Genomic DNA, 15,067 nt, shown 5'->3' with positions numbered 1-15,067 from the left:
TTGTCTGCTACAGCGCGTTGTTGCTGGCCGGAGGTCTACAGGGCATTGTTGCTGGCCTAAGGTGGTCTGCAGGGCATTGTTGCTGGCCTGAGGTGGTCTGCAGGGCATTGTTGCTGACCTGAGATCTGCAGGGCATATTTGCTGGCCTGAGGTGGTCTGCAGGGCATTGTTGCTATCTGAGGTCTGGCATTCAAAGAATGCATTGGTGCTGGTCTATGGCCAGCTGAAAGTAACATCCTACAGGCCAGACATAGCACAACTGAGCCATCAAATAAAGACACAGGGATCGTGTTAAAACTGTAAGTCCAGTATACTTTTCAGCACATGTAAATATGAATATGGTTTATGTGTGCACTAGTTATAATTTTTTTTCACTAATAGATGTGCTGCTAATGGCAAGGTAAACACATAAAAAAATGTGAGTTTAACTTACTATTAGCAGTACAGCTATGAGTGGAAAAATTGAAATGTATCTAACACTATGGCGTGCTATTGTGACTGACACCCGGTTGTCTGATGGTTTCAGAAATGGCACTTGGTGTGCAAAAGGTTGCTGACCCCTGCACTACACTATAGCCTCTATACTTTAACCATAGAAGCATTTGATATATATGAATGCAATATGTAGCATTTGACAGCTGAGAATGTCAAATGGGCGTAGCGAGCCGTGACGTCATGGCTCGCTCCGCCCATCTGTTGACTTTCAAACTGAATGTCATTTTTTTGTGGCTAGTTTTCGTCGGATTCGTGTGGTCGTCTGCGGCAGGACTTTTTTTATTTCGGCGGGTTGGCGGGGGTGCTGCATCCTGATCCTGACTCTGGATTACATCGATGGAGCCATTTAAAAAAAAAATAAATTATTAAAGGAATAGTCAAAAATTGACTGTTTGTTTGTTTTTCAATTAAAGGATTTTGTCAAAAGTCTGGACTTTTTACTAACTATTTGATTTAACTAAAAAAAAAAAGCCTGAGGTTCCCCCCCAATTCATACCAGACCCTTTAGGTCTGGTAGGAATGTTAGGAGAATGCCAATTCAAAAGCAAAGGAAAAAAAAACTTTACTCTCCCTGCCCTGGAATAGAACCTGCGACCTTATCAATGGCAATCCTGTGCTTTAATCACTACACTATAGCCACTATTTAGTGAAAAATTAACTGTTTTTTTTTTTCAATTAAAGGATTTTGTCAAAAGTCTGGACTTTTTACTAACTATTTGATTTAACCCTTTAGTGAATGGGTAGGGGTACAAGTACCCCTTACTCGTTCACATGGGGGAGGCGGCATCTGGGTGCCCCCTTAAAGGGATACCCCGATGCAAATAAGCCCCCTTGCCCGCAGACCCCCACAACCACCGGGTAAGGGTTGTGGGGAAGAGGCCCTTGTCCCCATCGGCATGGGGACACCCTCCCAATGCCGAGGGCACTTGGCCTGGTTTAGGTCAATAGGAGAATGCCAAATCAAAAGGAAAAAAAAAAGAAAATCTTTATCCACCTGTCCTCTAACCTCTACGCTATTGCTTCTGTACTTTAACTATAGAAATGTTGTAGAAGGTAAATGTTTTTTCCTAATGTCGTTTTGCTGCAATGAAATTCGTCCAATAATGAATTTCGGGAAATCGGGAATTTCGGATTCGTTTGCATTCGTCTTAGCTTTAATTCGGAATTCGGATGCATCCGAATCTCCGAATTTCCGAAAATTCATCCAAAACGAATTTCGGAACGAACCGAATCGCACATGTCTATTGAACAACATGACAAGATTTTTTTTTTAATACGAAATACGGATCCGCTGCTGCTGAGGGTTGCATTACAATACACAGGCAGGAAATACGAAATTCCATTGACGGAATTGCATTCCGTTACGGACATTCGTTATATTGAAGTTAAAAAGCAAAGTACATTTGTTAATATATTGGAGTTGATGGTAGTTTTTTTTTTATACGAAATACGAAATTCGGATCCGGAATCCGTTAACGGAATTCGTATTTCGGATAAAAAAACAACTACCACATCGACTCCAATATTAACAAAGGTATTTTTGCTTTTTAACTTCATCATAACGAATGTTCGTACAGTTACGAAAATGTGCCGAAACTAACGAAAATTCATATTTCGTACGAATCCGAATTGAGTTTCGGACACGAATTACGAAATACGAAATAACGGATATTCCGAAATGGAACGAAACGGAACTAATTTTTTGACGGAGCACAAGTCTACTGACAACACATCTCCTGGAAACTTTATTAGCAATAACTCCCACAGTGCTCAGGTTATTTTAAGTCTACTGTAGAGTGTTCAAACTCCTCCTGGTGTATTTTGCAAAATGTTAATTAAAACACATCTAAACCCAGAAACAAAAATGTATAATATTACATCCTACTAGTCCATAGATTTGATGGCTGTATTATTTTTCTTTTATTAGGCTATTTTTTGTTGTTTCCGATTTTGCCAGTAATAAACCTCCTGTCCGTGGGTGGCAATGCTCACCTTCCTGTATTGTATCAATTGAGAAGTAGCAACATTGTCACCATAGGACAGCACTATATAACACCTTCCCTCTTCTCTTCCATAAGATAAGTGTGTGTTTTATACTCCACATATATAGCTGGTAACAATGCAACTGAAAAAAGTGCAGCACAGGCTGAGAGTACAGAAAGTTATCAGCTCCCAAGATTTCTGGCAGGCTCAATACATATATTTTGCACTTACCAACCAGATATAACAAAATATTTTCAATGTTATGTTTCACAAAGAGAAATTCACTATGCATTTTTACATATATTTTAAATTATAAATCCGGCAGGGAGAGTGTGGACCTACTCTAGAAACACAGGTATCTGCTTGCTATTATGAAATATCTTTTCAGTTGTGAAAATTCTCCATACAATCCATTCTCCCTTATCCCCACCCTCAATCTTGCCATAGGTTTCAGAATATTACATATTTATTCATTCTTGTGTCTCTAGGATAAAAATAACCCACACACTGAATACAATATGACCAACTTGGTGAACAGCACTCTACAGATCTTCTTTGCTGGTGTGGAGACCACAAGCTCAACACTGACCTATGCTCTCCATATTTTTATGAAATATCCCGAAGTGCTTGGTGTGTATTACAGTCTATGTTGTTCTTTTCTTCACGAGAATGTAGGGTAAGCTTATTTTTTTATGTAACAGAATATGGCTGCAAATAAAAGGTCTAGTAAAAGATCTTGAACTTCAAAACATTTTTCTTAAATATATGCATTAGTATTCACATTCCATGTATATTTTCTGTGTGTTAAATTATACAACAGTCACTAGCAACTGTCTTACAGCCAAAGTCTACAAAGAGATTGAACATGTCATTGGACATGATCGGATTCCCAAAGTGCAAGACCGAAACCAAATGCCATTCACAGAAGCTGTGGTCCATGAAATACAGCGATTTATTGACCTGATTCCTATGGGCATGCCTCGAAAAACTACAAGCGATGTGGAATTTAGAGGGTACTTCTTACCCAAGGTAGATGTCTTACATTAGGATCTTGTGACTTAGATACCTTATAAATCATGTAGTTACCTTGCATGGGCTGATGGAGGTCTGGAGACTCCGGCTAAGGGTGAACATATACCATGTTGCCTTAAAACTCTAATAAAACCTAAAACTATATTGCCTACAAAGATTGGGGGACATAGCGGTGAAGAACACATTTTTGTCATGTTTGCACAAATTTACAACAATTACATCATGTACCTCACTGAGTTGGAGGTGCCATCAGTAATGTTGCTTGATTATTGGAAAATAAAGTGATCTGTAAGTCCCTTTGTGTAGAGGCAGCTCATTCCACCAACATATGGCACAAAGTTATTTTGTATAAGACAACGGTGTGCTTGTAGGAATGTGTGCAAGCTACATTCTGTTAATTGGCTGAGACATTGATCAAAAGAAGATGAGAACACCCAGCTTTGGATATGTTGTAGTGTTATTTCAGCAAGAAAAAAAACTCAAACACTTGTTTGGGGTATTGTACTTCTTCATTGGGGTAGTAAAAACAATATCATATAGTAATACTAAAAATTGGTAACTTGTTTACAAGCATTTTTGATAACATAGCAAAGCAGTTGTGACAGTAAAACTATCATAACAGTCTAATAGAGAATAAACCAATGATGGTTAAGATATGCTAAAATAGTAAAATGAATTACTTTCAAATTTAGAGCTTTCTGTGCATGATAAAGTGTGTGTTGCAAACACAATGGGGGGGAATTTATCAAAACTGGAGCAGATTTGCATTACAACAAATCATTACTAGGCTGCTCAATTATGCAATACTAACATGATTTTGGAACTGAGCTTAAGGCCCCCTTACTATTGGTTGGCAATTATTATGAACAGCCTTATAGGCCAATAGTGAGAAATACAAGGAACAGGTCAGAGCTAAGCATCAAAAGCTGATGTCAATATTTATATAACTAAATGCTCTGGAAGCCGTCTTAAAGAGTATGTACCCCTACCAATGGTACCCTCATAGTACCCTTATAGCATACCAACATAACACCCTTTTACCTGTTAAATCTGTGGACGGGACCTGACCTGGTGAGAGGAGAGAACTGGTGAAACGGAGCAGAGGAACTGCCAGATAAGGTCGTATGAAATAGAGGGGGAGTTCCTTTAGGGTGTAGTTTGTAAGTGGGTAGTGGCTAGTTTAACCACCAAGGGCGGTTGTATAATTTAACCCCAGTACTGTAGAATTGTAATCCCAGTACTGTAGTATTTTAACCCCAGTACTGTGATTTTTTAAACTGGGTACTGTAGTATTTAAACCGCAGAACTGTAGCATTGCAGTATACTTAAAACCCAGTGTAATTTAACCCAGGGGCGGTAGAGTTATTTAATACCAGGGTCGAAAGTCTATTTAACCCCGGGATAGTTGAGTAATTTAACCCCAGGGTACAAGTGTCATTTAACCACCGGAGCAGTTGCATAATTTAAACCCAGGGCATTTGTATAAATTAATATTAGGGCACTAGTGTAATTTAACCTTAGGGCGCTAGTGGAATTTAAGCCAAAGGCGCTAGGGCAGTCAAACCCCAGAGCTCTAGTTCAACTTAACCCCAGGGCGCTAATTTAATTGAACCCAGGGCGCTATTGCAATTTAACAGCAGGGTGGTATTGTAATTTAATCCCAGGGCGATAGGGTCATTTAAACCCTAGGGAGGTAGTGCAATTATACCCGAGGAAGGATGTATTTTAATTTAACCACAGGTATTGAAAGAGCCACTTGAGAACCGCTAAACATACATAAATAAATATACAAATAATTAATCCTATACATTAAAAAAAAGTAAGTAAAATAAAAAAAGGGTGGAATAAAATAATGTCTTCCATGAGTGGGTATGCTACCAGGTGCATGTCGTGCGCAATGTATGCATTCCTTGAACATGCGTTCGAGGAATACATTTGCGCTAGATGTGAGCGAGTTGTTTGTTTGGAAACCCAGATTCTGGATCTAAACAAGAAACTGGCAACACTAAGGAGCATAACCATCATGGAAAAGAGTCTGGACATAACGCACCAGGCTGTCGTGAAGGGTGGTCTGGATGAGGAGGGGGGATCGGAGGAGCAGGATCCTGAGGTGGGTAGCTGGGTTGGTGTTAGAAGGAGGGGTCAGAGGAAGGAAGAGTGCGGGAGAGGTCAGCCCTGATCTGATTCACCCCAATAAATATGCCAAGTTGCAGGATGTTGGGGATATTAGTTCAGGGGGGGGCACTGCTGGAGCAGGACGCATCCTCCATCCGCAGGGGGAGTGACTGCTCCGGCGAGGATGGGAGCCGGATGGAGGGTCATGAGAGGCAGATCCTGGTGGTGGGAGATTCCATCATCAGGCGAACTGACAGGGTAATCTGTCATCGGAGCCGCGAGCGTCGAATAGTGTGCTGCTTACCGGGGGCCCGTGTTCGACACATTGCGGAACGAATTGATAGATTACTAGATGGGGTTGGGCACGACCCCGTTGTCATGGTGCACATCGGCACCAATGACAAAATAGGAGGAAATTGGAGTGTCTTAAAAAAGGAGTTCAGAGACCTAAGTGCTAGACTGAAGGAAAGGACCTCCACGGTAGTATTCTCAGAGATACTGCCGGTGCCACGAGCCACTCCGGACAGACAGCGCGAGTTGAGGGAGCTTAACGAGTGGCTCCGGAGCTGGTGTCAGAAGGAGGGATTTGGTTTCCTGGAGAACTGGGCTGACTTCACAGTCGGCTACCGGCTCTACAGCCGAGACGGGCTGCACCTTAATGGGGAAGGTGCAGCATTCCTGGGGGGAAAAATGGCAGAAAGACTGGAGGAGCTTTTAAACTAGATAATGGGGGAGGGGGAAAAATAGAATTACATAAATTAAATGATGATAAACTAAACATGGATAAAAATAATACAGAAAGAAGTAACAGAGGGGTAAATAGTGGGCTCACTCCAGTCAACACAGTTAACATAGTCAAAACAGTCAATGTAGTAAATCCTTTGGCCAAAGTTAATATAATTAGAAATGACGACCTATATCAAGGCAGAATAATTAAAATAGTGGGGAACAAGAAGGAAATAAACTTTTGTCCCATAACAAGACAGGAATTAAATGTATGTACACCAACGCTAGAAGTCTAGCAAATAAATTAGAAGAGCTTGAAATTAGGCTACTCAAAGAGCACTTCGATATAGTGGGTATAGCGGAAACCTGGCTAGACGGCACACATGATTGGGCTACTAATATAGAGGGGTATTGCATCTACGTTAAAAATAATCTAAATATGCATATTTAGGGACAATATCACGTCAAATAATGGAGAAGATGTGGAAACCTTATGGCTAGATCTAGATATGACGGACAATAGCCGCAAACTTATTGTGGGTATCTGCTATAAACCTCCAAATATAGGGGAGGAGGCGGAAGCAAATCTACACTCCCTAATAGAAATAGATGGGAGGGAGGGCATGTAGTCGTGATGGGCGACTTCAATTACCCGGACATCAATTGGGCAAATTGCACCCCAGGTTCTACAAAGTCGGGCCATTTTATGAACATGTTGCGAGACAATTTCATGGAACAGATGGTGGAGGTTCCAGCTAGGAGAAATTACTAATCGTCACTAATAATGCGGAGTTAATTGAGAATGTTGTAATTGGGGAGGCACTGGGTAATAGTGATCACAATGTGATTACTTTCACTATTGAATACAGGAAAGGGGCGTGGGCTAGACGGACAAGAACCCTAAATTTCAGAAGGGTAAACATTGATAAGCTGCGCCACCTAGTGGGGGACATAAAATGGAAAAACTTATTTCACAACCTAAACTCGGACCAGATGTGGGACAGTTTTAAGAACACATTACATATGGTTATTTCTAAGTGCATACCTTTGGGTAACAAAAGAAAAAGATCAAAGACTAAACCTAAATGGCTAAATAAAACTGTAAAACAACACATCAAGGCCAAGAGAATGGCATTTATAAAATATAAGATGGAGGGGACGGCATTGGCGTTCCTTAACTACAAGGAATGTAATAAAAGATGCAAACGAGTAATCCGGGAAGCTAAAATAGAGTGCGAAAAACATATTGCCACAGTTAGTAAAGAAAAAAAAAAATTCTACCAATATATTAATAGTAAAAAGGTGAGAAAGGAACAGATAGGCCCAATAAAGGACGAAAACGGGAAGTTAGTCACAAATGACAAGGAGAGGGCTGAGGCGCTGAACACTTTTTTCTCCTCAGTATACACTCAGGAGGGAAATGGGCTTGACGTCCATGATAAAACATATAGTTCAACAAAAAATATACCTATGTGGTTGACGGAAACCGGGATACAACAAAGACTTAAACTACTTAATGCAAATAAAGCAGTGGGACCAGATAATTTACACCTCAAGGTACTTAAGGAACTAAGCGAGGTTATTCCTCATTTTTAAGGACTCCATAATGACCGGTAGAGTCCCAAATGATTGGCGGAGGGCTACGGTAGTTCCAATATTCAAAAAGGGGGCAAGATGCCAACCGGGGAAATACCGACCAGTTAGTCTTACATCGGTAGTTTGTAAACTGCTGGAGGGCATGATTAAGGACTATTTGGTAGAATTTGTTCAGAATAATGGCATAGTTAACGACAACCAGCATGGGTTCAGGAAAGACCGTTCCTGCCAGACTAACTTGCTAACTTTTTATGAGGGGATAAGTAGAGATCTAGATGGAGGGAGACCTGTGGATGTGGTATATCTGGATTTCTCAAAGGCTTTTGATACGGTACCACATAAACGCATTCTACACAAGCTGAGATCTATGGGCATAGATGAAGTGGTGTGTACGTGGATAGAGAACTGGCTACGCTGACGCGTACAGAGAGTATCCATAAATGGAACCTTTTCAGACTGGGCTAGTGTCATGAGCGGTGTGCCTCAGGGCTCTGTGCAAACATGTAAATAGTCATGTTTCAGTGTTTGCAGATGATACAAAAATAGGGAGGGTCCTAGAATTGGACCAAGACAGTATAACACTACAGGAGGACCTGGATAAAATAGGGGAATGGGCAAGTATATGGCAGATGAGGTTTAATGTAGATAAATGCAAAGTAATGCACTTTGGGAATAAAAATAAACAAATGGGTTATACAATTATGGGTGTCCCACTAGGGAAGTCAGAAATAGAAAAAGATTTGGGGGTCATGGTAGACCACAAACTGAATGGTAGGGGACAGTGCCAGGCTGCTTTAAACAAAGCAAGTAGAGTCATGTCCTGTATTAAGAAGGGGATGTATTGTAGAGACAAGTCTATAACTTTACCACTTTATAGATCGCTGGTTTGGCCTCACCTGGAGTACGAGGTCCAGTTTTGGTCACCAGTACTCAGAAAAGATGTCCTTGAGCTTGAGAGAGTCCAGCAGGGAGCAACCAAACTAATTAGGGGAATGGAGAACCTGAGCTATGACACAAGACTACAAAATGTAAACATGTTCACGTTGGAAGTAAGGAGATTAAGGGGGGATATGATTTTCATGTACAAGATGTTCAATGGTGACAGCAACATTAGTAACAAACTCTTTAAGATTAATTCCATAACAACAACTAGAGGCCACCACCTAAAATTAGTGGGGGAAAAATTTCAGCACAAGGGGCGAAGGGAGTTCTTCACAGTAAGAACAGTTAGAGTCTGGAACTCACTGCTGCCGGCAGTGATTGCAGCTAAAAGTGTGGAATTGTTTAACCCCTTCATGACGGGAGACGTACCATGTACGTCCCGTCACGAAGTGCCTATATGACTAGCCACGTACACTGTACGTGACGAGTTATATCAGGCTTTGTAATGCTGGTAACAGCTGATTCTCAGCAGTTACCAGTCATTAATGAATGCCTCAGTATTATGGCATTTATTAATTAAATAATTAAGCTTTTTGTAAAAGCTTCTTCCTTTCATTAATGAAATAATAAAGCCATTACATGCAAATACAGGACCGCAAGTTGCGATCCTCTATTTGACATCTGTTACATATGTGATAAAATTATATAGCCCTATCTGTCCTCTAAAAAACTATATATAATATGTGTGGGTACATTTAGTAAGAACGTATATTACTGCTGTGGAAGAATCACACAGCAAAAATGTAAAAAGTGTGTCAGTCATTTATGAACAGAAATTGAAAACTAGCTGAGTCATGAAGGGGTTAAGAAACTTTTGGACGATTTCCTGAGAGACCGTAATATACAGGGGTACAAATACGCCTAAGAATGAGAGGAAAATAGGTTGGACTTGATGGACTTGTGTCTTTATTCAACCTCAAATACTATGTAACTATGTAAATATACCATTTCAGATTTTTTTGTTTTTAAAAAAAACAGCTTGTTGGTCCTGCTAGAAATCTTGTGAGCTGACAACGTTGTTTGCTGCTTAACTGTTCTTAACTATCTCTAAGGAATACCAACTAAGGAACACACCTTTTCCCTATGTCATGAAGATGAGGAGAGGCCAAGGTGTTCTGTAATCCTAAAATACTCCCTGTCCTAGGGCTACCACACTGCTCCTTCATAGATCTAGTAGGCTGAGTAGGTGTTGCCACCCTATGACATGTGTTACTGGTAGGTTCTCCACATGAAGATAAAGAAAAATAGCCTGAAGTAAAGAAAACAGATACAGACACATCTGAGGACTGCTAAACTTCAATATATTACATTTTTGCCCTTGGGTTTTGATATACTTTGAAGCTTGTGGGCTTGTGCAGGCCTATTTATGTGGGTTAGGGGTCGGCAACCTTTTTATATTGTTTGTCAATTTACAAGCATTAGACAACTAGTGTGCCAGTGAACAATAGCTATATAGTTTTCATTTTTGCAATCATAGTTGTACTGCTATTGGCAGGTCAAACAGAATTATTATTATTAAAATTATTATTATTAATTTTATTATATTAACTGTTGCACACACAAACATGTTCATTTTTACTGCTACTGTGTACTGAACAGTAAACTGGATTTATAGTTTATGTGATGCCTGTCTTTTATGGCTTAGTTGTTCAAACTTATACATGAATCCAAATGCGGATTTCCATCCAAACAAGGCAGGCACACTACAGACTAGATAATAATATAATATTACGCTTTAATGACAAATATCAAATAATTTTGTGCTTTAGGTTGCTGACCCTCTGATCTAGACAAACAAATATGTATTACCATCTGAAACGTTTATTATACAATCTCTTTACTTCTATTTATATATTTTTTTTAGCACACCAATGTATTTCCAATGCTGACCTCCGTGCTGAAGGACCCCAATTTTTTCTCATACCCAAATGAATTTAACCCCCAAAATTTCCTTGACGAAAATGGTAAATTTAAAAAGAGCAATGCCTTCATGCCTCTTGCTGCAGGTATGTGCCTTGTAAATAAACATTTATTGTAATTATTATTATTATATAGGATTTATATAGCGCCAACAGTTTGCGCAGCACTTTACAATATAAGGAAGATATTAAGGAAGACAATACAAGGAAGACAATATAAGGAAGACAATACAATTCAAGACAAGATGGTAAGGAGGGCCCTGCCTCTGAGGGCTTACAATCTAAAAAGGAGGTGCCAGTCATACATGAGGAGGTAGCTGTGTGAGAATGAATTGTTTGAGAACGTGATGGTTGAGCGGTTAGGTTGAGGTGGGATGGGCTTTCCTGAAGAGTATAGTCTTTAGGGATAGCCTAAAGGCAATCACAGTGGGAGATAGTCAGACAGGATGGGGTAATGAGTTCCATAGGATGGGAGAGACTCTAGAGAAACCTAGAGGCGAGTATGGGAGGAGTTGGCGAGGGAGCTGGAAAGCAGGAGGTCTTTGGAAGAGCGTAGGGGGCGGTTAGGGTGATACTTTGAGACAAGGTTTGAGATATAGCCAGGGGCAGAGTTGTGGATGGCTTTGTAAGTGGTTGTTAATATTTAGAATTTTATCCTTTGGGCAATTGGAAGCCAGTGGAGGGATTGGCAGAGGGAGGTTGCAGACACTGAGAGGTTGGTTAGGTGGATGTAATTATGTTAGGTCTGGAATGAAAGGAAACCATTAACATAAATGGCTGAGAATTTTCTGTTTTGTGTTTTTTTTAATGAAACGATAAAAGCACACAGTAGGGGGTTGTACATATCTTCCCACTTCATGAAAAGTGACATTAATGTTTGCTTAAAGGGAAACTCCAGGATTTTAAAAAGTTAACCCTTAGACTAGCCTCCACACTGCAAAATTCCTAAAATATTTATATATTTTTCAAAATGTATTGTCCAAACTCTTTTGCCACCTGCAAACTTTACTGTGCAGCCAGGCAACTCTGAATTGCTTATGCTTCCAGGCCCCATAGCAGTCTTAAGGCCTGTTATGTCTATAGCTACACCCTTGACTCTAAAGTAGCAGTAAAAACTCCAAGAGACTTCATGGTACTGGGTTTTCTCAAAGATGGTTGCAGAGAAGATCTAGACTTTTACATAGCTTTGCTCTCTAATGTTTACCCAAAGTGAAAGGATTGGTGCTGATTTCACAGAAGTGACTGTAGATATTTTTAATATAAACTACCTTTTATTCCACCACAGGTAAGAGAAACTGCTTGGGTGAAGCTCTGGCCCGAATGGAGATTTTTATTTTCATAGTTATTATCCTACAAAACTTTACACTCATGTCAGAAGTGCCCCAGGAGGATCTGGATCTTAGCCCAGATGTATCAGGAATTGGGAATATTCCAAAATCATACAAGATGGCCTTCATTCCTCGCTCAAACTGAACTCTGGCTGTAGTATTTTATATACAGGGATGGGTCCCATGGCAACTGTCCGGCCTGTGAACTAAAAATGATTCTGTAACAGAAGGTTTATTCCTTCCTTCATGAAAATAATATAGAGAAGAAACCCTTCTAACAAAATCTATGAGGACATTTTTTTTAGTCCAATATTGAAAACGTTATAAACTATAATATAAATAAAGAACTTGTTTTGTTGATGGAACTGGTGATGGATTGCACTTGTAAAAGGGCATGTTTGCTGGATGAAGGCAGCCCGATGGAGAGGACATCATATATCTCCTGTCTGGACTGTGTTTGGAGGCAAGCCCGTAAGGATGCGTATACTGGCCAGTAATACAAGACATGGACAACCAGTGAAAGATAACAAATATGTGATACACACTCAACTTTTGTAACTCTATCTGCAGGATATTTTTATACAATCATGCTTACTGTGGGTACAAATATTAATGGTTATAAGGACTATTATGGGCCATGATACATTGTAGTGCTTATACTGACATATATCTTATGGGAATGACAGTGAAGACAGTGTAGCTTTGCGGATCTAACTGGTATAACCGGAAACAACAAAGCACCTTCTGTATATGTGAACTAATTTCAAGAGCTGACTTGCATAAACAGTGCAATAAATTACATGGGACTGTTCTGACCGAAGAAGAAAATACAGTCCCGTGTTATCAATTCTTAAATGTGATGGCTGCATTAGATTTATTTTTTTAGCTTTTTTCCCCCAATGATTCAGCGAGTAGTAGCACATTTCAAATTACGAGGCATTCTCTAAATGCACCTCTCTGCCAAGCGAATGACTCCCTGTGTTTTCAGGGGAAGTCATTCAGCACAGAGCCAGTACCGGACCCAGAAGATCCCTGTAAAGCAATCTAATAGCTCTACAGTGTGTAGGATCCTTACAGGTATAAAATATGTATACTTACATTGGGCCAAAATGAAATACATATATGAGAACGGTTTTACCTGCCAAAGGATTTGTATTTCTGTCCATCCAGGTCCTGAGACTTACACAGCTCTGCCACACTGCACAGTTATGCCTGTCTGTTTATCTATTGCACTAAAAGTGGAATTAAACCCCCATACAACAGTAATATACATAACACAATATTGCATTGTTATTATTATTATTGCATTATTGCACTACTACATTGCAATGTGACCCCCTTCCATTGCTGGCACTTCCATCCTCACCTGGAGTTTTTAGCCATCTTGCTTCATAACGGTCATGTAACTCCCGCGCATGTATACAGGGGTTACTTTATCCTGGTACAGATTTGTGCCGGGGCTGTACACTAAGCTACACATGCACAGCTCTTATAGGGAAAACAAGTATAACAGGTAGGTAAACGCATCTATGACAGAAGAGACATACACAGTCTCTTGTCATAAAAAAAAAAAAAAAAGCTTATTTATCTTTTTTTTTTAAGAGACATTTACAGGTCTTGTCCTTCCCCCAGCCTGTGACTGGACATGAAAGGAGAAGCAGCAGACTGATAAGCTCATCTCTGTGTCACTCTGCATTCTCCTCCTATCAGGATATCCCTTAGTAGCACATGCTTAGTCAAATTTAGGGGTACAGGAATAGCAGTCTCAGGTTCAGTCATGTTCGTAACAGGGCCCGACCTGCCATCATCTCACACTGCAGGCAACTGCAAGATCTCTACTATCACAAAACTTCAACCGATATCTACTATCACAGGGTCTGTTTTTTAGTGTTTAAAGGAGAACTCCAGGGAAAACTTTTTTTTTTAACCCTGACGTAGGGCCACACTGCAAGAGTTAAGGGACATAAATTAGAAAGTTATACTCACCCGATCCTTGCAGCCGACTGTCTGTTAGACTGGTCCCTGCAGCCTGTCTCCTCCTCCGCTTCAGCGATGGCATGTCCTATGACTTCATCATGTGTGTGTGTGTTTTGGACGTGATGACTCACAGAACCTTAGACTGCGGAAGCAGATAGGGAAAGAGGCTTCAGGGATCAATCTAACAGACAACTGACTGCAAAGATCAAGCGAGTATAACTTTTTAATTTTAGCACCAAGATAAAAACAAGCACTTAACCCTTGCAGTGCACGGGTTCCCCGATTGCAAGGGTTTAAACATTTTTTTGTCTAGAACTTTTCTTTAAATCAATGACTCAACAGTGCAATGAGACTTCCACATTTGCAAAGCTTCACTCCAGACTGAGTTATGTAGTCAGCTATTTCAGGGCTCAAAATTTCAAGTCCTGAGCTAATAGCCAGGCCTTAAGAGTTACTCGCCACCAGTTGCTCCACCTAACCCCCTACCCTGCCCCGGCCTTAACTCCGCCAGGTCAGCCGTGTGACACAGAGTACAGAGATCAGTAACAACGCAGAGTGCAGAGGCCAGTGGTGTAATGCCGAGAGTAGAGACCAGCCAGGTTGACGCACAGTACAGAGGCCAGCTGTGTAATGCAGATTACAGAGGCCATCGGTGCTACACAAAGTACAGAGGACAGCGGTATGATGCACAGAACAAAGGTCAGCAGTACAGAGGCCAGTAATCTAACGCAGAGCGCATAGATCAGCGGTGTAATGCAGAAAAAAGAGGGACTTACAGTGCACAGTTTATCTGATTCTGGTGCTCTCTTCCTCTTCTGGTGGTGATGGGGTGGGCTTCCGGTGGTGATGGGGTGGGTGGGGGGTGCTACAGCGGTGTTGCCTCCATGTACAGAGGTGAAGTCTCCAGCAGCCTCATTGAGCCTCTCTTCAGGTCCTGCGTTGGAGAAATGTACA

At 40.6% G+C, this 15,067-nt stretch overlaps 1 protein-coding gene across 1 annotated transcript in view; it reads left to right on the top strand.

Annotated features, from left to right (window-relative positions):
• The window catches only part of LOC108795843 (cytochrome P450 2G1-like), a 24,589-nt gene extending 12,233 nt beyond the window's left edge, over positions 1-12,356 (top strand). The window contains exons 6-10 of the mRNA XM_018567161.1: positions 224-229; positions 2,967-3,108; positions 3,320-3,507; positions 10,754-10,895; positions 12,094-12,356. Coding sequence (XP_018422663.1) covers positions 224-229; positions 2,967-3,108; positions 3,320-3,507; positions 10,754-10,895; positions 12,094-12,281 — 666 coding nt within the window. The 3' untranslated portion in view covers positions 12,282-12,356. The remainder of the gene's footprint in view (positions 1-223; positions 230-2,966; positions 3,109-3,319; positions 3,508-10,753; positions 10,896-12,093) is intronic.
• Positions 12,357-15,067: the final 2,711 nt, after the last annotated feature.

This window comes from Nanorana parkeri, unplaced genomic scaffold (assembly GCF_000935625.1).
Source record: "Nanorana parkeri isolate BGI_ZX_2015 unplaced genomic scaffold, ASM93562v1 scaffold1015, whole genome shotgun sequence".
Taxonomy (NCBI): Eukaryota; Metazoa; Chordata; class Amphibia; order Anura; family Dicroglossidae; genus Nanorana; species Nanorana parkeri.
The sequence above is the reverse complement of the archived record's forward strand: the minus strand, read 5'-3'. Positions and strand labels throughout refer to the sequence as shown.